The 21638-nt window shown below is 45.6% G+C and overlaps 1 protein-coding gene across 2 annotated transcripts in view; it reads left to right on the top strand.

Annotated features, from left to right (window-relative positions):
• The window catches only part of LOC106495554 (tyrosine-protein phosphatase non-receptor type 11-like), a 62985-nt gene that overhangs the window by 28598 nt on the left and 12749 nt on the right, over positions 1 to 21638 (top strand). The window contains exons 2-3 of one of the 2 annotated variants that reach the window (XM_067310961.1): positions 8970 to 9092; positions 20661 to 20855. In XM_067310961.1, coding sequence (XP_067167062.1) covers positions 8970 to 9092; positions 20661 to 20855 — 318 coding nt within the window. The remainder of the gene's footprint in view (positions 1 to 8969; positions 9093 to 20660; positions 20856 to 21638) is intronic. The other variant, XM_067310962.1, reaches the window with a different exon arrangement.

Raw genomic sequence — 21638 nt, 5'->3', positions numbered from 1 at the left:
TGCTTATGGAAACAGGCCAGACTTTCTGTGTAAACACCCTGTTTGCTTTGAGATGGTTCTGTTGGTGCTAGCAATGAGATCTTGGTTTGCACAAACGCAGGACTCCTTTAAAGGGGTGAAAGGGTGTTAGGCATCCAGGTCATACTGGAATTTGGTGAAAATTGAGTGTGTTCCTTTTTAGAGAAAGTAATTAACCATTCTCACCTGAGTGTGAGACCCATTAGGAAAGTGCTCTGTGAAATATACAGGAAAGGAAACAAGCAGGTTACTACAGAAGTGACTTGCACCCCAGAGAATGCAGCGCAGACTTGTATACCTGCTATGGAAATGGATATGCTGGCTTAGAAACGTAATAAGATTTTTATTTGTTTTGTTTACAGAAGTCTTGAGGGATATTAGATATTTTGCACTGGCACAGTTAGCTGTCGTGATGCTAATTGCTTTAGGAAAGTGAAAATATTTACCTGTATCTAGAATTGAATAGATTTGCAGGGTATATTTATTTAACACATTCCCTTGAGGATATGCTTGGTATAATGAGTCTTCTGATGGGCTTTGAATTGAACCAGCCTAGAGACAACAAAGGAGGCCGTTGCATTTCTCAAACCTGACAGAGCTGCTTTATATGCAAACATGCCTCTGTAGAACAGCTTTTGATGAAGATGTGAATGCTAATAATTCAGTATATAAACGTCTTGAAGCCAATAGTAGCCTTGCTATATAGTGAATGCACACTTTGCTAAATTAAGTCCTGATGTAGCAGGATGAGTGTGACTTCTCCTCAACTAAGATAGAATGCTTATTTCCATCACTCCAGGAAAGTCTTTTTTTGCAGGTCTGCAAAATGCCATGCTGTGACTTTGCAGGCACCTTGCCGTAGCTTTTTGCTGATGGTCAGTTTTTTAGCATCTTGTTTAGTGACCCCTCCAGGTGGGACAGTGTCAGCATCGCTGTGTGCTACAGTGTTGCTGGACCTTCTGCAAAACTGAGCATCTATCTTTGAGTCTCTACTGCTTCTCTCAAGGAAGTATTGGTGCTTCTGTGTTTTGGGCAGAGGAAACTTTCAGCCTGAGTGGATCCAGCGAAAAGCCTGAACAAGGTGACCCTGAGTGCCTTCTAACAAGAAGAATGCGGTCTTGCTTTTACTGTCCTTTTTTGATAAGTCAGTCCCACACTCCAAGTCTAAATGCCCTTTTTAATGCTTGAAGTTGGCATTGCTGGAACTCTTGATGCTTTCTGTTTTGCCTGGGGTCCTGAGTAGTTTCTGGAAGGTCTTCTCTTCCCTTTGCAACCTTGTGGCTTTACAAGCTGAAGAGCTCCTGGAAGCATGTGGTCTGCAGATGACTTCTTTCATTACGAGCTTTTTTGTTCAGTTGGTTAAGAACCAACTTTCCCTGACCCCAGGTAGTGTGGGAGGAACAGCCCACTCACACAAGCAAGTTTCTACTGCTCTTAGGAGAGCTGCAATGCCAGAGCTGCTTCCTACCCTGAACCATATCTGTAGAAGGTCCCAAATATGTAAGTGCAGAGTGTTGGGTGGTTGTTGTTCTTGTTATTTGTGTTTTTTTTCTTTTTTTTTTCTTTTTTTTCTCCTGTCAGAAATCAGCAAGCGTGATAGGTATGCTGGTCTCTTCAGCAGGCAGAGTTTCTCTAACAAATGGGTCCTAAAAGAGTGCTCTTAGCTCTGGGTCTCCTGCTGTAGCCTGGTACCTTGGCCAAGTTACTGGCCAGCTGAAAAGTCCAAAGCAGTCTTGCTGAGTGTGTGTGGGCATGACATTCCTCAACAGCAAGCAAGCTGTAGAAAGCAAACCGTGCTTGAGCCTAGCTGTCCTCAGAGGCAGCAGGGTCTGAGTTCCAGTCCGAGGAAGCCTCCCTCAGGAAAAGAGCAGCTTCTCTGTCCTTCAAGCCAGGACTCTAATTTGTGGGTGTAACTCTTCCTGCATCCCAGAGGCCTCTTATAGGCATGGGACAGCAGTATCCACTCAGCCCAGAAGAGTTTACTAACACCTTTGAGTCCCAAAGACTCCATTTTGAGAGCTCAAGTGGTATGTACCCTTCTGCTGGCTTTTGACACCGAAAGGAGTGTCACTGAGTTGTGTGCAAACACTGGGCCTTTACATTCCCTTGTAATGGGTAATAGGTATCTGGAGCAGCTCTTAAAGTTTTCTTCCTATTTGCTAAATAGGAAACTTAGTTTTGCAAAGGACTGGATTGCTCCTGCTCTCACAAGTCAGCCTCCTCATTTTGCTGCTGGAAGAAACTTCAGTTATTTCTTTGGTTGCCTTTAAGGGCAGAGTCCGTATCCTGTCCTTCCTTCACTGTGGTGGGAGGAGGGATGTCTCTGGCTGGGGAACCCGTGGATCTGTTTGCTCTGCATCAACAGCATCTACTGTGAACACTGACTCCTGGAGAGTGTCACAAGGCTTCAGCATAGCAGAGGAGAGGGCTGGCAGTTGGTCCCCTCCTCCCCCTCTTGCAGTTCCTTCAACCACCTCAGCTTGCTGGGTTAGTGTTTGTGTAGAACCAAACAGTGCTAACCACAATGAAATGTGTAGGTGTCATGTCTCTTGGGCCAGATTTGCTTTGATCCTCTCCAAGCCTAACCAAAAAAGAGAAGTTTTGCTGTTTCAAATGCTCTTAACTCTCCTGTTCATGTCGGACTAAATTCATCTCTGCACACAAGGCTTGTTGCAAGTGTTCGTACCCAGGCTCTAGCGGGGCTGCAGTAGGTGGGCCCCTTGTCCTGGCTCCCTTCTATGGGGACACCCCAAAATAAGTACAGTGAAAGCCAGAGTACATGCTGTTCCCAAGAGCTCTGACAATTATTTTCAAGTCTCTGGTGCTGACCATGGCTTTCCATATGTACAGTATTCTGGGACAGACACCCTGTGTATGTCTTGGGGAGAGCTGCCAGTCTGAGTCTCAGCAGCCAATGCATTCAGCTGGCATTTTTTTTGCGCAAGATGCAAGTTGCTCCTTCTTTGAGCAGTCTGAGATAGGGCGAATGGAAAAAGAAAAGGCAGTGATCTGGAATAACTTGCTTCCATCTCCTTTTGAGAACTTACTTAGAAACTTTATTGTTTTCTTATAGGTTAAAGGATATCAGGAACCAGCAGCACTGTAAGTGGTAGCTGGGAGCTGTATCCCTCTGTGATACCTCAAACATAGTCATATTCAAGAATTCATCTGTTGAGGGAGCAAGATGCTGGCACCCTGCTTCCACAGTGCCCTCTTAAGTATCATTTCAGGTTAGGTGCTTTTTACCCTTTAGTTATTTGCTAGAGCTGTTCAGAATACCAAGATTCACCGCTAGGCTTTTAAAAATGCCATATTTTATAGATTTCTGAGGGTGTAACAGTGTTGTTCAGCTATCTATTAAGTTCTATCCCAAGACAAGGGCACAAGGATGAAATTCAGCAGAAAAAAAAGCATTTCCTGCTCATTTTAGGGAGGAAATGAGTAACACTGTATGGAAGGGACAACTCTTTTATTAAGAGAAATTATTTGATAATTTTTAACATGGAAGAAGGTTTCCTTTTCTGAACTTTGGCTGGAATGTTACCCCTGCCCAAGGGAGTATTCTGAAACCAGACTTCCTTGTATCTGATTTGCCTGGGTCTGGGAGCCATATCTCCACCATTGCTTATCTCAATGCCCACAGGATCAGGAAGAGTTTGTAGCCATTGCATCAGCTGGCATTTGTCACAGTGCATGGGTGGGGGAAGTCCTGGGGCTCACATCTGTCTAAGATTTGCCCTCTCGTGTAAGTGGGTAAATCCCCGCTGGAGAAGCTGATCTGCCTTTGTCTGACCCGTGCCTAGATCTGCTCGCGCTGGCCCCTGAGTGCTGAAATGGGACCATTTCTAGGTGCGCACAAGGCCTTTCTGTTGGCGGGAAGCCGTTCAGCGAGGGCTGTTGGTGGGGGTGAGTGTGGGGAGTGCAAGAGCTGGTGAAGAGCTGATGCAAAGTTAAGAGCTGGGGATGATATTTTGAGGGGTTGCCTGCAAGGAAAGTGACGTTGAGTGAACACCATGTCAGTGGTTGTCATTCCACAATGCCCTTAGTCATTCCAGGTCTCTCAGAAAGGGCTTTCAGGCATTCTTGTGGTTATCAGACCTTTCTTTCCGCTTTTGAATGTGTGCGCTCTGGTGCATTAGTCAGACTGATCTGAAATCTAAGCAGAGCCCTCTCCCGCCATGCTGTGTCGATTCCCATCCTGACTGATTCATACTCTTTTTCTCCTCCATACAAGGGTCCAAGCGGTATCTTTCTTTTAGTCTGTGTTGGAGACATGCTGCATGCAAGTCTTAAACTTTATCTATTTATTTTAATACATTTCTTTGTGTAGGTTTGTGTGCTTTTGGTTCCTGAATGGCACTTGAGGATATTCTTTTGTTTTGTTTTTTTTGTGGTTTGGTTTAGTTTAATTTAGTTTTTGATTGAACCATGGAGGGGAAATTCATTTCTTTGCAGGAAAGCAGTATTGCCTGATGTAGATCATGTATATTTACTTGTAGAAGTAGAGATGAAAAGTTGTTAGCCCGCCACTCTTATTTAAAGCGATTCTTTAGGGGTGACTCAGTTCTACGAAAAGCACTAACAGTTGAATGGTTGCCTGAATGACCTACTACACAATAACACTGGCCACTTACTGCCATTGGAAAAATGGCATGATACTAAATTTTTTATTTTTCCAGGCAGTTGGTTCCCTTTTATTCTGCTTTCCTTCTCAGAGTATTACAGATCTCCCTATAAAGAATCTGTGTGTCCAGAGGTCTGGATCAAAGCCCTGGGTTCAGCTGCACATGAGTGGTGCTAGTTCCTCCAATGCATGGCCAGGGCACACAGGCTGGAACAGGTGGGACTCTCTATGACTGTCTGCAGGTTTTAGTATCTTCACTTAGTGAGAGATGTGTGGATTGGTGCTTTCTTCTCATCTGCTCTGTTGTGGGTTGGTTTTGCATACCAACAAATGTACTTCAGTAAAAACCTATAAGGAAAACTATTCTAAAGATGCTTTGTGCAAATACAGTTTATTCCAGGCCAGGAACAAAATAAGCTACATTGATAAAAGTTGTATTGAAAAAATGGTATGTAATGGCAGTGGCAGTTGTGACTTCACTCATGGGATGAAGCAGCAGAGAGCTCTATAGCAGGCAAGTTCTCTGTGTACATTGAGTTAGTAGGATGTGACAGTCTTCACAAGGAAAGAACCTTGAATCCTGTTTTAGCTCTTTTTTGCTATTGTTTTTAAATTCACTGTTTACAGGAACAAGGGGTGAGCCGAGACCTGGAAGTAGTTTGCCAGAATATACTGAGTGGGAGAGGTGGATTTTCAGTCGCATGTAGTTGTCTGAGCTGCGCAAGGGGTTGAGGCACTGAAACTTCAGGGTTTTTTGTTTTGTTTTTTAATTCCCACGTAGTCCAGGAAGAAAAGCCTCTGTGGGGAAGACACTCCATTTCAGACCTGGAATTCCCAAATGGAGATGATGGATGATGAGAATTTAAAACTGTCCCTTTCGTGCCACAGGGCTGTAGCGTGTTCCCTGGCTCAAGAAGGTGCCCTGCGTGAGGCAGTGCCAAGCAATACATTCCCATCAGCGCACAGCCCTCAGAAGAAGAATTGTGCAGGGAGGCTTGCTTTGTTTTGGAAATCCATGGGAGAGGTGCTTGAGTTTGTAGAGAGCTTTTTCCCTTTTTCTTTGTTGTTGAATTTGGAAATTAGCCTTTCCGCCCTCTTTGTTAGCGCGGGCTGCAGAGGTTTCCTCCTCAGCTTTCTCCTCAGTTTATTTCTTGCAAGCTAAATAATAAGCCGCCTGTGTGTGCTTGTATGAACTGGTTCCTTTCCAAGCAGTGGGAGTGATTAAGGGAAAGGGCATTTAGCATTTAGGTTTTTGTTTTAGTGATACGAAGACAGCATTGAAGTTGACAGGCCCCCAAATTTGACCCTGATATACTCCTCCCCTACCTCTTGGTAGACAGTACTGTCCCACTCTTAAGTTTTTACAGACAGTTTGCAAGTGCCTCCCTATTTCCTTGGAGCATTTTTGGAGCAATGGACTCTGTAGCTCTGGTCAAAGCTGCCGAGATGGGAAAGGAAGAGGGCTATGGATAATTTTCCTCCCTTTCCAAACTCCCATCCTTTCATTTGGAGAGATGTTGGACGTAATGTCCCTTTTCCCTGTTGCATTCTTTCTCGTGGGAGCCTGGTGCCTCAGGCACTGAAAGATTTACAACCCCAGTATCTCCACCTTTTACCTGACACTGACAACTTGCAAAAAGTTGTCGTTTTTCGGCATGAAAAAATCTGGCTTTAGCTGAGATTCTGCACCCCAAGACAATGAGTATTTAAGTGGGAGTATTGAGTGGTTCGGTGATGAGGGAAAATGTGTGTGGTTCTGCTGCCACGGTAGCCTTTGAGAAGCGTACACCCTTCAGAGGACACTGCTGTCGAGGTGACCAGCATGTGCTTGTGGCTATGGGTATGTGTCTATGAGGGCTCTTATCCCACTGTTTTGACAGATGTTTCCTTAGGTTTTTCCTCCTACATTCTATTTGGCAATATTGCCCTGTTCTTATTGCCATTAGGCATTTGGTGAAAACATTATGCATGGCCTTTGACAACTTTGCCTTGTCCCTGTGCTTCATTAAGCTCCATTAGAGGCATTCATTCCTCTGGCAGTAGCAGTTTTATAGAACACTTAAGTGCTGGCCCTGCACATGGTGGATTTATAAAAGGGTGTCACTCTTGTGATGTCAGGAATACAAGGCTTGGAAATGCTGGAGTTCCTGTTTACCGTCTGTTTCTATGGCTCTTTCCTAGTAGAGCTCTCTTCCTCCAGTATCCAAGGATCTTTAATCAAAACTGTTTGGCTTGTGGTAGGAGAGAGGAAATCCCAGATTCTGGAGGAGATTATACATTTCTTGACCTTTTCTATGTGTATCTCGGAGGCAAACACACTCTAATGAGTGTGCGTGAGCATATGTTTGTAGATTTAGTCTTTGGGTGTATTTCCTAACCCAGGCACGCAGCAAGATGCTGGGTTGTGCATTTCTCTGCAACAATCAAGATAAACTTGTAAACCCCTTGTGAGGAGAGTGAATTAGCTAGCTTGATCTAAAAGACAGCTGTATACAAGGGACTAACGTACTAAATATTTCCAGTTATGTTCCTTGTGAGAAGCCACGTTCCACTTTGTGTGGCAAATGAAGGGTTGTGTTTTAGTCGTTTGGTTCCTAGTGGCAAAGCAGACCACGGGCCGTGCAGAAACTTAGGAGGCTGTCCTCTGCTCGGAGGAGAGTTCTGAGCTAGTGCAGCAGCTTCCCTTGCAGTCAGTGCTGCCCAGAAAACACTCAATCGGCTAGGTTTGTTATCGTAACAGAATGAGTTGTGGCTTGTGTTTTCCTCTTTGCTGCTCATGGAAAAATATTGCAGCAGTCCCATGCAGAAATGTGCTGGAGCATGAGCTAGAACTGAAGAATATCTTCAGAACTGAGTGACTGTCAGTTTGGAGTGCTCTTTGTGTGATTTGATTACTTAAAAGAGCCTTAGGAGGAAAAAAATTTTTTTCAGTGGTTTCTGAAAAATCAAGCCATAAAACTGGTGCCACTTGGGAAATCATTCGCCTAGTATGCATACTTAGCACACATTAAAGCCTGCGGAAACAGCAGTTCTTGCGATTCCATCAAGAGAGCTTGATCAAAACTGATAGCATCAGAAATGAGGTCAGTAGATGGTTTGATGACACTTAAAACATGAAGATTACATTAAAGTAGCCTACAGTATGATGAAACATTTTTCCCCTAAGGGTGAGCTGTCTCTTCTTCCCTTTTCTAGTATGTCCTGTTATGTATGTATGCTAATAGCACTGTTGCTTTCCAGCAGCATGCAAAGCAATGTTTCCTTTGCTGCTGCTTTCCCTGGTTATGCTCTGCTCCCATGCTGAAAATTTTGCTTTAGACTCAATAATTGCCATGGTTTGGTTCATTTTCCTTTGTGCTCATGGGAAGACTGGCTGTGGCACCATGGCTTGAACTAAAACTAGTTAGCTTTAAAAAATAAAAAATAAATAAAAAAATAAAAGCAGCTGCTTCATCTTAAGTTGAAGAGTCAAAGCTGCCTTAGCTAGGGCTGGAACAGGCTTGTTATCATCTGTGGACTGGGTGAAGAGGGAGATCCTGGAACGTGCAATGTATTTGCACTGATGCTTAAGAAATCTTCTCCTAGCATAAGGGCTTGTCACTGTCTCAGGATATTGCAGACCAGAGCATGCCTTTTCTCTGCTCTGACAGAGCCTCAGAGAAAGGCCTTTTGTCCCTCATGTCTGTGTACCCCCTTTTTGTAACAGACTTTAAATGGGAGAGGCTGAAGGACTGAAGCTTGGCTTCTTGCTGGGGCCTGTGGAGAATAAGAGGCTTGGTGCTCTTGATTTTGGAGCTCTTTTGCTGTTCTTCTGTCATGAAACACACAGATAAGCCCTTAAAGAAGTGTCCCAAGTTCCTTCAGAGATGCCGGCCTTTTGTTGGGTCTAGTTCATTTGCCAGCAGCACGGCACCAGGGAGGATTTGCACCTGGTAGGTGCTGGGAAGGAGGTAGCCAGTCAGGATTGGACCTGGACCCAGAAAAGTCAGAACTATTTTCCCAGGCAGGTGGTCCCTCTAAAGAGCTAGTCACCTGTCTTTGCTACAGAAAGCTTGCAGAGTTCTGGCCTTTGCCTGAGCTGAGGGAGAAGAAGGCAAAGTAGTTTAGGAAAGAGTTCCATCCTTCCTCTTGATGGATGTCTGAGGAGACTTTCTCCATTCTAACACATGAATTTTCTGAGTAAAAACTGTTACTGTGATGTGTTGGGGTGGAAGGTCAAAATGCTGCTAGGCAGGATTGGGCTCTCTGGCTGCCTCACAGGGAGGAAGACAGCATCTGCAGCCTCAAGCCATACTGCTCTTTCACGTGTTACATTTGTACTTTGCAGGTGGTTTCACCCCAACATCAGTGGAATTGAGGCAGAGAAGCTGCTCCTGACCAGGGGGGTCCATGGCAGCTTTCTGGCTCGGCCCAGTAAGAGCAACCCAGGAGACTTCACTCTCTCTGTCAGGTAAGCAAACAGCAGCAGACAAGAATTGGAAGAAGAGGCTGTCTTGAACTTTCCAGCACACTCTGCTCCAATTAATATATGTAAAAGGGCGGGGAGGGTGCACGGAGATGATATCTTTGTAGTACCACTTGCGGTTAGAGTCAGTGGACTCTCCCAATCACTGCAGAGTCTGTCCTAGAAGTTTCATGCTACACTTTGCCTGGCTTGCTCATCCCTCTGGGATGCACATGTGCTCATCCTGCCAGGCTTGGCTATGTGCTTGGGAAATGTGTTTTTTGGAGTCATTGGCACAACTGGAGGGAAGATAACATGCATGCTTAGGTTTATGGGGAGAGCAGGTTCAATCCCAGCAGGAATTAATCATCTCTCTCCAGTTTCAAAGGAACTTTATGTAGCTGAATTTGGGAGAGACTTGCTTTTTATGTCTGTAAAGGATCCCAGGAATATCTCCATAAGAAAGAGAGCTTACTGACCAGCCTGCTGAGTTTCCGAACAGCATCACTTGCATCATCTTTAAAGTGTTCTTGTGTCCTTTGGGACCAAGGCAATTGCAGAAAGGAGGATTGCAATTTTGTGAATGCAGCCTCTTAGGATACAGTGGAGCAGATGCATAGGGTAGAACTCTCTGAAGGTGAACTAAAGGGAAGAGGCAGAGCAGCATCAACCACTGAGTCCCTGAGATAAAAAGGGGGAGGTTGCGTGGTCAAGGCAGTGGTTTGACCTCCTTCAGTGAGAGCCACCCGTCTGGTGCCTTGGAGGGAAATAGCTCAGCAATGGTTCCTCTAGGCACTTGTAACACAAATCTCTGCCCCCCTCTGCCTGCCTCTGCCCCCCTCTTAATTTAAACAACCCTCATTTTGTTTAGGAAACTCCATTGAGTTTATACATCCTTTTACCTACGCTATGTTTAGAGAAGCTTTGTGCAAACAACAGACTGGACAGAGTGTTTCCACCTGGCAGGGTGCTGACATCTAACAGGATGTGAGCGACACCCAGCAGTGTTTGAGCCTTGGTCCCTCCCCATGCTCCTCTTCCCCCCGACCATGTTGTGTGGGAGCTGCTTGCAGATCAGAGCTGTATGTCAGTAAGGCTTTACCCTCCCATTGCTGTCTTAACCGCTCAGATGAAATGTTTCTCAGCCTTATTTCTTCCCCCTTGCATTTGTCTCTGGACTTGAAACATGGTCTCCTCTCTGCCCTGTGTGCAAAGTGCAGTCAATTCTTAGCTTTGGCAAGAGGGAGGATTTGGAACCTTATTTATTATGTGCTGCCTTTTGTATTGGGCAATAAAACCCAGCAGGCAGACCCCTTGCCTGTCAGGCAGCGCAGGCTGACCGAAGCTGCTCCTGTTGCGGAGCAAGGCAGCAGGGAAAAAAAAAGTCCAGCTTTCCTGTGTGTTGGCAAGGTGGGGAGTGTTTGAATCTGACTTCATTAGCTCACCCACAATCTTGCAGTCAGAAGTGGCTGTGAGTTAATGAGAGAGACAGGAAATACTGTCTAATTAGAATGGAAAATATACTTAGTTGCACAGAGCTGCCTTGAGCAAGTTATGACAGCAAGGCAATACGTGTAAGACGGGGTTGTCTTCGTGTGAGCTTAGTATCTCTTTCCATGTAATTTTGCAAGTCAGGATGTTGTCTGATCATAAAGTGAAGTACTGACAGCACCTGCTCAGCCAGGCAGTGCGCAAGCCCAGATGCAAGTCCTGTCTGTGCAACAGTGTCATGATGTGGAAAGATACCCAACTAGCAGTATAATTACCCTGAAATAGCAGGATAAATTGCTCTGCAGGGAGAGCCAACTCCCACACCTGCATTACTGCACTTGTTCCTTGTGCTGTGGAGTCATTCCACAACTCTGCATAATTTTCTTCCCCAGCTCTATCCCTGTGCCTCAGTCACAGTCCACGTGCGTTTCTGCTGTTGCAATTGTCACCTTCCATCTGTCCTGGTCCATGACCTTCCCTGCACCAGTTGTGGCACATGTTAAGACTGAGTGGATAAAAACTTGGCCTCCTGTAAAACAGCTACTGCTGGCCAAGGAGTCCCCAAAGCACTGTTTTCATTGCCATTATTTCTTTACTCCTTTCTCTGTGGCAGAAAGCAGAGAGAGCAGGAGAAGGGAGTGTCAGATTATCAGAGGGGGTCCTGGACCACTTCATACTCTAGGGACACCTTTGTATTGCAGTAAATGTTTAATAATAGTATTCATCATAAGCTCAAGTCAATTAACGCCCTTAATACGTGGATATTGCCCTGCAGTAGAGGTGCAAGTTATGAGCAGAGCCATACAGTTTGCCTTAATATCATAGTATTAAACAATACCGCCACAACTCACTGGCACGTTTTAGTCCAGTGGAAAGTTTGACCAACTCTCACAAACAGGGTGATAAGTTCAAAGTAAACCAAAGCTGTGACACATACCATGTTTCCAGGAAAGCATGTTAAACCATGCACAAGGTTAGAGACCAAGCATTGAGTTTTGAGGCATCATGAATTGAACACAAGGAAAAAGGTTCTTTTTTTTTCTTCTTCTTCATTGGCTGCTTTTACCTACAAGTCCTTGCTGCTTACTGGCTCATCACATCTCTCTGTTCCATGACTTGAGGCAAGAGTTGTCCTATACACCTGGGTATGGTAACTTTGCTTGGAGATAGTCCCTGGTTAGTAGAGCAATTTTGGCCATGCTTCATCTGAGCAATGTGCTCTTGCCCACTGATATTGATGGCCCCAAAAATGTGCATAAATGCTTTTGGTAATTAGAGCTGCAACACGCAATAGAGAAGAGAATGAGTAGCTTTGTGCCATGAAGGCTGAAAACTGAGGCTGTTGTCCTCCTCCAATGTTTTCCACTTTTTCCATTACATTACACACACATACAGATGGAACAATGTATTATCCTGACAGAAAGAGCCCTTTTTTGTCTCTGCACTGGACAGGGCTATATATGTGTGTGTGTGTATATGTATGTATGTCTTTTTTTTTCTTTCCAGAAATAAAAGGCTTTCAAAGGAAACAACACAAATATCTTTTTAAAAGCACCCAAAACGGAGGCGTCTGTGGGAGCAAGTATCTTTAGGAAAACAGCCAAAACCTCTTCCTCCTTCTCCCAAACCCCTTTCAGCTTCTTCAAGGATATCTGAAAACCAATGAGGGAAAAGGCAGCTCCATTTAATTGCAGAGAGGATGTGGGCTGAAAAGAAAGCCGGAGATGGAGTTTTGGCTTACTAGACCACACACCAAGTGACCTGTGTGCTGGTGCACATCCAGATATGTGTCCCTGAGGAAGGGCTAGGAACTAATATTGCAGAAGTTATGAGAAGGTTTCCACAAAAGTCTGCGTCTACTTTCCCTTTTTTTCTTCCCCTTTGTGTACCTTTTTAGACTTCACCATTGCAGCAAATAACCTTCACAGGGCTTTGTTTTTTCAGCCCTGAAGAGAAGGAGGCAAGCTGCATGGAGAGGACATGATATGGTTAAGGAATGAATGAATGATATTTCTCCTGAGCTTAAAATAATAGGGAAACATTCTTGGAAGAATCCTCAGCTTGAAGTCCAAACTGCTGGCAGTTTGTAATTGGCCATCTCTAGATTCTCCTGGCTCCTTTTATCAGTCCTTCTTCTGAAATGTGATCCTTCATGGGGCATCTTTGCAGATGAGTACAATAGCTTGTTCCACCTAGAAGATGAGATACACTTGCCATAGTCCGGTGCCAAGAGGGCTGTGTTTCTGAGAAGCCTTTGTTTGGTGTGATAGTGGTGTGTCAGTACTAGCTGCTTAATTTGGATTTACTGGCTGGTCTTATCTCATTCCCTAGGCACTCCAGCAAACATGTGGAGCACATCAATAGGGGTACAGGAAGGAAAATGGTCTGGCAACTTCAGCTGAAGTGTAATGATGATGGAGTGAGGCAGAAGTATTATCCACTGTGCCTACATGCGAGCTGTCTCATTTTGGTTCTATGCAGTTGCTGCAGCACTGCTCTCTTTTGGAGGTATTTCAGTGTTGCCACAACTCGGATAATAAGATAGCTCTGCGTCACTGGATCAGTTAACGTGGGAGAGGTTCCTCGTTGCAGGGATTGGCTTCTGTAGGTTGAGAAGTGGTGGCTGCCCAGGGAACTGACAGCACTTCAACACTTAATGCTTTCTTTACAGTGGCTCACAAAACCGGCACTGAAAGGGGCCATTTATGAATAATGCCAGGAATGCCTTAGTTTCTCAACCTGCAAGGGGCTGTAAGCTGGAACCGGGCTTGCAGGATTGCTATGGAAGCTGCTCTGGATGCTGGGAGCAGAGCCTGCTGGTCAGGGGATTTTTGGTGGGTGCAAGCAGAGTCTGTTTGCATTTTGCAGTCCTGATAGGCTGTTGTAAAAGCTGCCTAGTCTGTCCTCTAGGCGATGTCACATCTCCTTTTCCAGAAGGGGCTGGTATTGGGTTTGCTTTTTATAGTCAGTCTTCCAAATTTTAAACCTGATTCTGAAGAGAACAAGCCTCCTTTTGAAAGTGAAGGCTGGGGGAGAAATGTGGGAGGCCACATAGGGAATGTCCCATGTGTCAGGCCTTTAGTGCGTGCCTGGATCTGCCAGAGAATGTTTTCCGAAGACCAAATATTTAGAATCGCTTATGAAGAAAGTGAGCAGCTTCTTACAGGTTTGGCCAGATCTGGGTAAATAGTTTGAACAAAAGGAAAAGGCATGTTGAAAGTTTGCCGAAGTGGTTCTTGGCCTGTTGCCACAGCACTAATGCAAGTGCCAAGACAGTTGAGAACTATCTGTTAGAGACCCTGTGTACTTGGTAACTCGGTCACAATTTATGGGAACAGATCTTATTTTGGTTCATGGGATACAACACGAAGTGCTTCTGGGTAACAGAATCTTGTTAGAGAGTTGCACTCTCTCCCAGAGTGGTTTCCCTATTCTTAACTGGATTTTTTGTTTATTTGTTTTTTATTCTTATTTTTTGCAAAAGGCTGCACAAATACTCTCTGGATGCAGGGTGAGACATGTGATCAAGGAGGATTTTATGTCCTATAAAATATATACCCTGATAAAAGGAGTAAATCAATACTATAAATGTGTTGCAGTGGTTGAGTTGCTGCCTGCAGGCAATACAGATGGGATGAAGGAAGGAAGTTGGGTCTGGAAAAGAACTGAAGTCTTGGAAGAGGTTCTTTTCAAAAGCAACTGTCCTTGTATCTTATCATAATAGCACTTATACCAGCCCTTTAAGGCCCTATAATGTGGTACAAATACTTAATGAGAGACAGGCCCTGAGGCTGCCTTTTCCAAGCTAGACCAGCCAGCTAAGGAAGTACTGACTTCATGTTAGAGCTAGGAAACAAATGAAGACTCCACAGTCACCTTGGGAGTTTCAGAGAAGGCACTGAACAGCAACCAGATCATCAAATCTTGACCAAGTGCTTTCATCACAAGACTTTCTTTCCCTTAAGAAAGCATGTTCTTCTCTGACAGCTAAGTCTTTCTTTTGTCTTGGAATGGCTTGAATTTATTTGGAAGTAGATAGTTCAGCCTGAGATGTATTGCTAACAGATACCTCTGTCTTACTTGTACTTGCATTTGTTATTTACACATTTGGCATGGTGGGGGAGTCTGAAAGCCTCCTTTTGATGGTAGATGATTGGCAAATGGTCTGTGCTTCACATCCATTTCCAGGGCAAAAGGGGTTTCGCTTCAGGAGAAACTGGCAAAAGGCTGGGTGTTTTTGCCTGGGGCAGGAAGCACCTTCAGGAATGCAAAAAGCATAAATGCCCTGTAGGGAAACAGTGCCAGTGTATGACTTCACTGAGATGTGAAGTCATGGATGTCCTTTGTCTCTATGCCCCTTCCAGAGCTTCTAACACGCTTGCGTGCAAGTGCATCACCTCCTAATGCATTACTGAGTCACTTCAGCAGTTTCTGTGGGCCTTTGGGCTGGGGCATGTGCGATCGGGGAATGCTCCGAGCCTTCCCAGGAGCCTGTGTGACATGTCTGAGAGTTTGGATGTTTCCTGCTCCCTGCAGCAGGAAGTAGAGTGCTCTGATGTCTGCTGCTGTCCTGCACAGCATTTGGGAAGTGTGAGGTGGGAAGGGATGCCCTGGTCTCTCTGGTTCTCGGAGATGAAAGACCTGAGAGCAGGTGATGCCTGGCTAATCTTTAACTCCCCTGCCCCCCTCCCATGTCCTCTTTTAGCTGGCTCAGACTGACTCAGGCCTTGTGACCTTTGTCTAATGGATAACTTACTTGTGCCTAAAGTGGGAGATGCTTGTCCAAGTTGCCATGGTGAGCAGAAAGCCATGTGCTGCTGTTGCATGTTGAGCGTATTACATCCATGTTCCAGAACACAGCTGTCATCTCAGGGCCTGACAAACTGAGGCTAAAATGGAGATGTTGCAAGCGACCCTTCACCAGCTTGAATTGCTGTGGTGGGCTCTTTAAGAAGAGATGCTTTTAACTATATCCCTTCAATACTGAGGTTCACTCGGAGCACTGACTGCCGCGTTGGTGGTGGTTCTTTCTGCACGGTTGGGAGCTAGCATTCTCCCATCCCAGGTAAATTCGGCTCTAGAGAGAGATTGTAGCCTGAATGTGCGTCTGGGTAAATGCATGAGTGATGCAGCAGTACTGAGCCAGTGTTCTTTTTATTTTTCTCCCCCTCCCCCACCCCCAAAGAAAAAAAACAACCAATGGCTTCAGATCCATTCAGATCCAAGGATCCCTTCAATCCTTGGCCTTGCAGCTGAAATGGTTGCTCTATTTTGGACACCTTAGGTGCGTAGTAGGGCTCAGGCAGTGAGCTGACTTGCTTTGTGCTGACAGTCATGAATTTAAGTTGACATCTAGCCATAGTCCACGGTGTGAAGTGTTTGAAACCCATACCTGATCCCTAGAATTCTCTTGGCCATACCTCTGAAAATGCATGCAAATGTCAATTGATTTTGTCTTTTTGTATTGGTGGATAATAATTTTTTTCTGTGAGCCCAGACAATCATTTAATTGAAACCAAATATTCAGCCAAGCTTCTAAACCCTGTGGGAGGCTCTTCCTGTTTTGCATAGAGAACATTTGGGGTTTTTGGGGCTGGTTTTTGCAGCTCGTCAGAAAGGGTCACACATGCATGCTGTGAGGTTCTAGGTTTTCTGTCTGTCTGATGCAGGCAGAAAAAACACATGACAAAAAAACTTTTGGGGATAGAACAGACAAATGTATTTCTGACATTTAAAGCAGTAGTTCTGCCTTCAGTGACAAAAAAAGTCTGCTTTTTTTTTCTTTTTTTGGCGCGTCCTCTTCTTGTTAACTGTACTCCATTGCAAAGAACAGCAGTTTGCATCTACACTGTTGGACAATGCGGTATGGACTGAAAACATTAGATTCAGACTCACCAACTGGAACATTTTGGATCTATAAAACCTCCTGGATAGCTAGCAAGGGAGTTGTGCTGTTTGCAAAAGACTGGTCTTATTTGTACTGTAAAAGGAATAACCACTCCAATAACTATTGCAAATTAAAAAAATTTCAACAAATGTTCTCATTTTGTATTTAATGTGTGCAGTGGAGGGGCTTGGGAAACATGATTCATTTTATAGCTAATGGTGTTGGGTGGTGGTGAATTAGTTTCTTCCAAATTATCCTGAATGTGGTATAAAATTGCTCCTGAACATTAGCAGTCACCTACACTCCTGTGTATTGAAAAAGGCTTAGGATAGTCTTTGACAGGACTTTCCACCATGGCACCTATTTCCTATGCTGAAGGAGTGCCGGGGGGGGGGGGGGGGGGGAGCAAGGATGGTTTTGTGGAAAAAGTGGGACTAAAGTGAGACTTAGCAGGTTGGTTTCAGGTTTTGGCTTTTCCCTTTATCTTTGGGATATCTTGCAAGAGCCCCTTTGTCTCTATGGGCTAGAGTTGTCCATCTGCATAATGAGATTAAAAATCCAAATCCTACTTCCCCCTTTTTAATTCCTCATACCTGTTTGTACAATCTGCTTTGCAGAGCAGGGGTTTTTCTCTGTTCCTGTAGCACGAACACAAAGCCACCCCGATCTCTGCTGAAAGTCTGTAGATGATTGCTATTAAGTCTGATGGTGAAAAGAAGTTTAGCTGAGAATGAAGGCAGCCATCACTTGTCTGACCGACTCTGAAACTGCCAAAGAAGCCAGCTTCTGCCAGCAAACAGTGCTGCATCCGTGTACGAGAGCTGTGCCTCTGTTAGTCAGAGGGTAGCCATGCCTTCTGGCGCAAAGCAGCTGAGTATCTGGGCATCTCCCTTGTGCTTTCTTTCTTCAGGCAGTGCACTGAGGACACTATTTTGTGGAATCCAGTTCTGCTACCCAGCTTAGAGCTGTAGAGTTGACGCAAGCTTTAGGAGAAGAAATGGAGGGAAATAGGAATCAATCAATGGCCTTTGTGCTTAGCTTGACCTGGAGGGCTCATGGGATAAATGACCCTGATTTTTCTCTTTGCTTTTCATTCCTGAAGTGCTAGAAGGCCTTTGTAGGGGCGGGGAAGTTCTGTGAACTGAGCCTTTGTAGGTCTTTAATGGGGTTGGGATGGGGTGGGGAGCTGTGGAAAGAAGGGAACTTTTGAGCCTCTGGCCAAATGGCAAAAACACAGAATGTGTCTGGTGCCTTCTGTGCTGCACAAAGACTCTTCATGTCCAGCTGCTGGCAGGAATGGCCAGAGCTCTTCATGTGCCAGCTCCTCTTGGAGAGGAGGCATTGTCATCAGAGCCCTGACCAGGTCCTGAATTTCACAGCCGGTTTCCTTCTAGTGAGTTCTGTGCATACCCTGGATGCAGACACTGCCAGACTTTGAAGTCTCTGCTTGTAAGAGGGCTGGAATTGGCATGGTGGGCCAGATCTGAGCCGTGCTTGATGTCTGTACCAGGAAAAGTTAACTGTGTCTCGCTAAATACACAGGAGTGCCACTCACCGCAGTTTTCCCTGCTGCGTACGGTTGGGTTCTGTTTCTGAGACCGTTTTGTCAAAGTGTAGGGTGACCATTCGAGAACCAGATACAGATTTTGCCGCTCAGGCCTGTTTGCCAGTCTGCTGCTGGTTTTGTAGGTTGCTAATGCATGGTGATGGTGACATTATGGATACTGTCAGGCTGTTTGCACTCTAGTGGGTTCTGCTGAATTAGTACTGCTGAATTAGGTGATTTGAAATCACCGCAGTATCCTCCCCAAGTCAGGCAAAGCATGCAAGAATGGCTGTAAGTACAGACTGGAATTACTGGTTCTACCTTGGCTCTTAAGCAACTGGGATGGAGCAAATGGGGATAATGCCACCTGTCAGGATAATGTTTTAGGAAGAGCCATGTGGCATGTAGTGACTGTGGCTTCAATGTGGCTAAGAGTGTTGCAGTCTAATTAGAAGTCATGTCTCTAGTGAAGGTAGGCCCGAAGGAGGAGCACACAGTCGCTGTGTTAGCACACTTCTGTTAATGTTTCCGTGGGCTATTGGAAGCTCAGCACAGAGAGGTCTCGTTGCCCAGTCCCAGCCTGGCCTCATATTGTCGCTGAACTACTGTTGCTGTGAACCGATAAGCTTACTCTAGCACATCTCATTGGATGGTCAGCATTTAGTCTGCCTTTTCACATGACAAATAAACCCCTCAGATGCCAAAAGTCACGACTATTAAAAACCCAGAGATATGTGGAATTTGCGAAATCCATGGCAGTAGTTATGTAAAGGCAGCCAGAACTCTGGGTAACATGAGTGCATCCCAGGGATGGTAGTGAGCCTGGCTGCTGTGCCTCTGTGCTCCATGCACCCTTCACCAGTCATCCCACAGCGCTCCAGATGTACAACCTTGGGTTCACTGAATCTGATGCTCCTGCTCCTAGGCAGCACAGCAGGCCTTGCAGGAGAGGGAGTTCCTGCAAAGTCAGCAGAGTCCTCTCAGATGAACTTTCAACAGCCATTGCATTGCATAGTTCAGCGTAGTTTTTAAGGGGAGGTACTACACAGGAAGTCCCAAGAACTACAAATCATTGCCCTCCTTACCTGAGGAGCCAGGTGAGTCTGTCTCGCATGTGCAAGGCAGGACAGAAGCAGCTCAGTATCCTCCAGCAGAGGAGAATCCAGCTGCCCTGGTGTTGCTCCAAGTGCTTGTCTAGACTAGAGGAATTTGCACAAGGTATGTAAATATAATGGCACCACCGTAAACCCTGTGCAGACTTAGCACGACACCAGGAAACTTATCAAGTGACGAGCACGATGAAATGATGATAGCACACAGTCTGTTCTGCACATCCAGGCCCAGAGCTGATGCAGCCTGGCTGTGTTCCTGCAGCGGTGCCAGCATCCCTTAAGGCAGACAGAGCCTTATGCCAGCACTTGCATTTGAGGGCCAGATTTTAACCTGTCTCTGAAATCAAGAAGTAGGGTCCAGACTCCAAGGGAGGTGGTGCCTCCAGTCAAAAGGAATTAAACAACAGATGGTTTTGTGGAGCTGGGACTAGATACCTAATACCATCCATCAATCTAGTCTTTTACTGCATTGCCTGTCTTGTCGTGAGGGTGTACCCTGTTGCAGAAAGATAGTAAAATGGGGGGGCAGAACTGCTACTGAGAGCCCCAGAGGCTCTGCTTTGGAACTAGCTCCTCCTTCTGTTTAACCTTGTGCGCAGACCACTGAAGCCTTTCTAATTTCACGCTCTACAGAATGGTTCTTCTTGTCTGACCTGATGTGCTGCCAGTACCACCTTGAGTCTCCTGCATCTCACTGTCATGGTTGCTTTGGCAACAAATTGAAAGAGGCTGTGAGCAGCTCAGCATGGGCAAATTTCTCCTTTTTTTACCAGATTTACAAATCTATCTCTGACCCAGCTCATCCATCAAGCAATGGGCTTCCATCCATGCCTCCCAGGCTCCGGGGGGGCTGCTGCTAAGTGCATTTAAAATGCCATTAACCTGTCTCTTGGAAAGGTTAGTGTGGCCTTCTGAGGAAGGAGGCTGGACTTTACAGGAGTAAGGGGGCTGTTGGAGAAAGCTGATAAATGTCCCACCCATATACCCTTCTGGCTTGGAGGGGCACTGCGGGGGGAAGAGAAAGCATTAACCCTTTCTATACTGTTTATAGAGGGGGGAAAACAGGCTTGTGAATGCTAGGCAATATACTGATTTGGGACACTGTTGTTATTTTTTTAAGCTAATTAGATGATAGCAATTGCTTCTGTGTGTAGAAAAGGGCTCACTGTAAACCAGAGTGAGGTCACAGCCTCATCTGGCCCAGAAGACAAGTGCTTTAGGAAGTGGAGGGGATGGCAAAGAATGAATTATTCACCTCCTCTGTGTGAGGTTGTCTCTGAGGCAGAGCGGGCTGGGAGCTTAAGAGGCATAGAGTCAATTCTTGGCTGAATAACCTTGGCCAAGGAGTTTCCATACCTACTCCTACCTATAAAAGTGTGGTTAACATGAGCAGCATCTGAGTGAATGGAGATTGCATGGTGTAATTTAAAGAGGTTGGTATTGTTCTAGATGCACCTGGACTCTGAACGCTGGTGCTACATTTCTCCTGGTTTCCATTCTCTCATGCTTGCACTGTTGTGTTTGCCTGCCTTCCTCAGGAGAAATGATGAGGTGACACACATTAAGATCCAGAACACAGGGGATTACTATGACCTGTACGGAGGGGAGAAGTTTGCCACCCTTGCAGAGCTGGTGCAGTACTACACAGAGCAGCAGGGGCTGCTGAGGGAGAAGAACAGCAATATCATCGAGCTGAAATACCCTCTGAACTGCCAGGACCCCACCTCAGAGAGGTAAGCTTACATGGCTCCAACAGCCTCTCCTGATGGTTCCCACATGGTGATGCTGTCTTCCGAGCTGGCTCAGAACCTACTGCTGCACCCAGCCTGGGTTTGGAAAGGAGCCTGAAACAAGAGTGTGGTTTTGTGTGATTTAGCTTTCGTGATCCAAAAGCTGCATGTATCTGGGATATTCTTCCGTAACTGCTCTGCACTCGGAGATGACCAGAAGCTGGCTAGGAAACATTAGTGAGGCCAAACAACTGATACTCGTGCAGTGTCACCATGTGCCGATTAAGCTTGCTGTAGCTTCCAGGAAGCTTGGAACCTAAGCAGCACAAGTCTGCCTGCCTGCAAACAGTCCTGTAAGTGTAGTCCACTAGGTATATGGCTTTGGTTTTAAAAGAAACTAAACACATGCAAGTGACTTGTGTCTGCCTGTGGAAGGTGATGTAGAAATGCCCTGAAAAAAATCTTTCTCCATCCCATCTAAGTCTGTAACCACTGTTCATACTGGTGGTGACACCCTGTTGTCTGACAGGGACATCTCTCTGACTCACTGTAAAAAGCAGCTCACCTCTGGTTGCTTCAGGATGTTTCCCCCAGCCCATTAGTGACCTTCTTTTCACTCCTTCACTCATGACTCTCTAATGACACCTTCTTTCCCTTTCCTTCCCCTCAGTTTGCCCAGTGTAATATGCTGCAGCTGACATGGTGGGTTGGAAGCAGAAATGGCAGGCAGGTGGCAATGCCATGGAAGGACCCTAATTACTCTAACTTTAGCAGCCAGGATAAGTC

This window comes from Apteryx mantelli, chromosome 26 (assembly GCF_036417845.1).
Source record: "Apteryx mantelli isolate bAptMan1 chromosome 26, bAptMan1.hap1, whole genome shotgun sequence".
Taxonomy (NCBI): Eukaryota; Metazoa; Chordata; class Aves; order Apterygiformes; family Apterygidae; genus Apteryx; species Apteryx mantelli.
The sequence above is the reverse complement of the archived record's forward strand: the minus strand, read 5'-3'. Positions and strand labels throughout refer to the sequence as shown.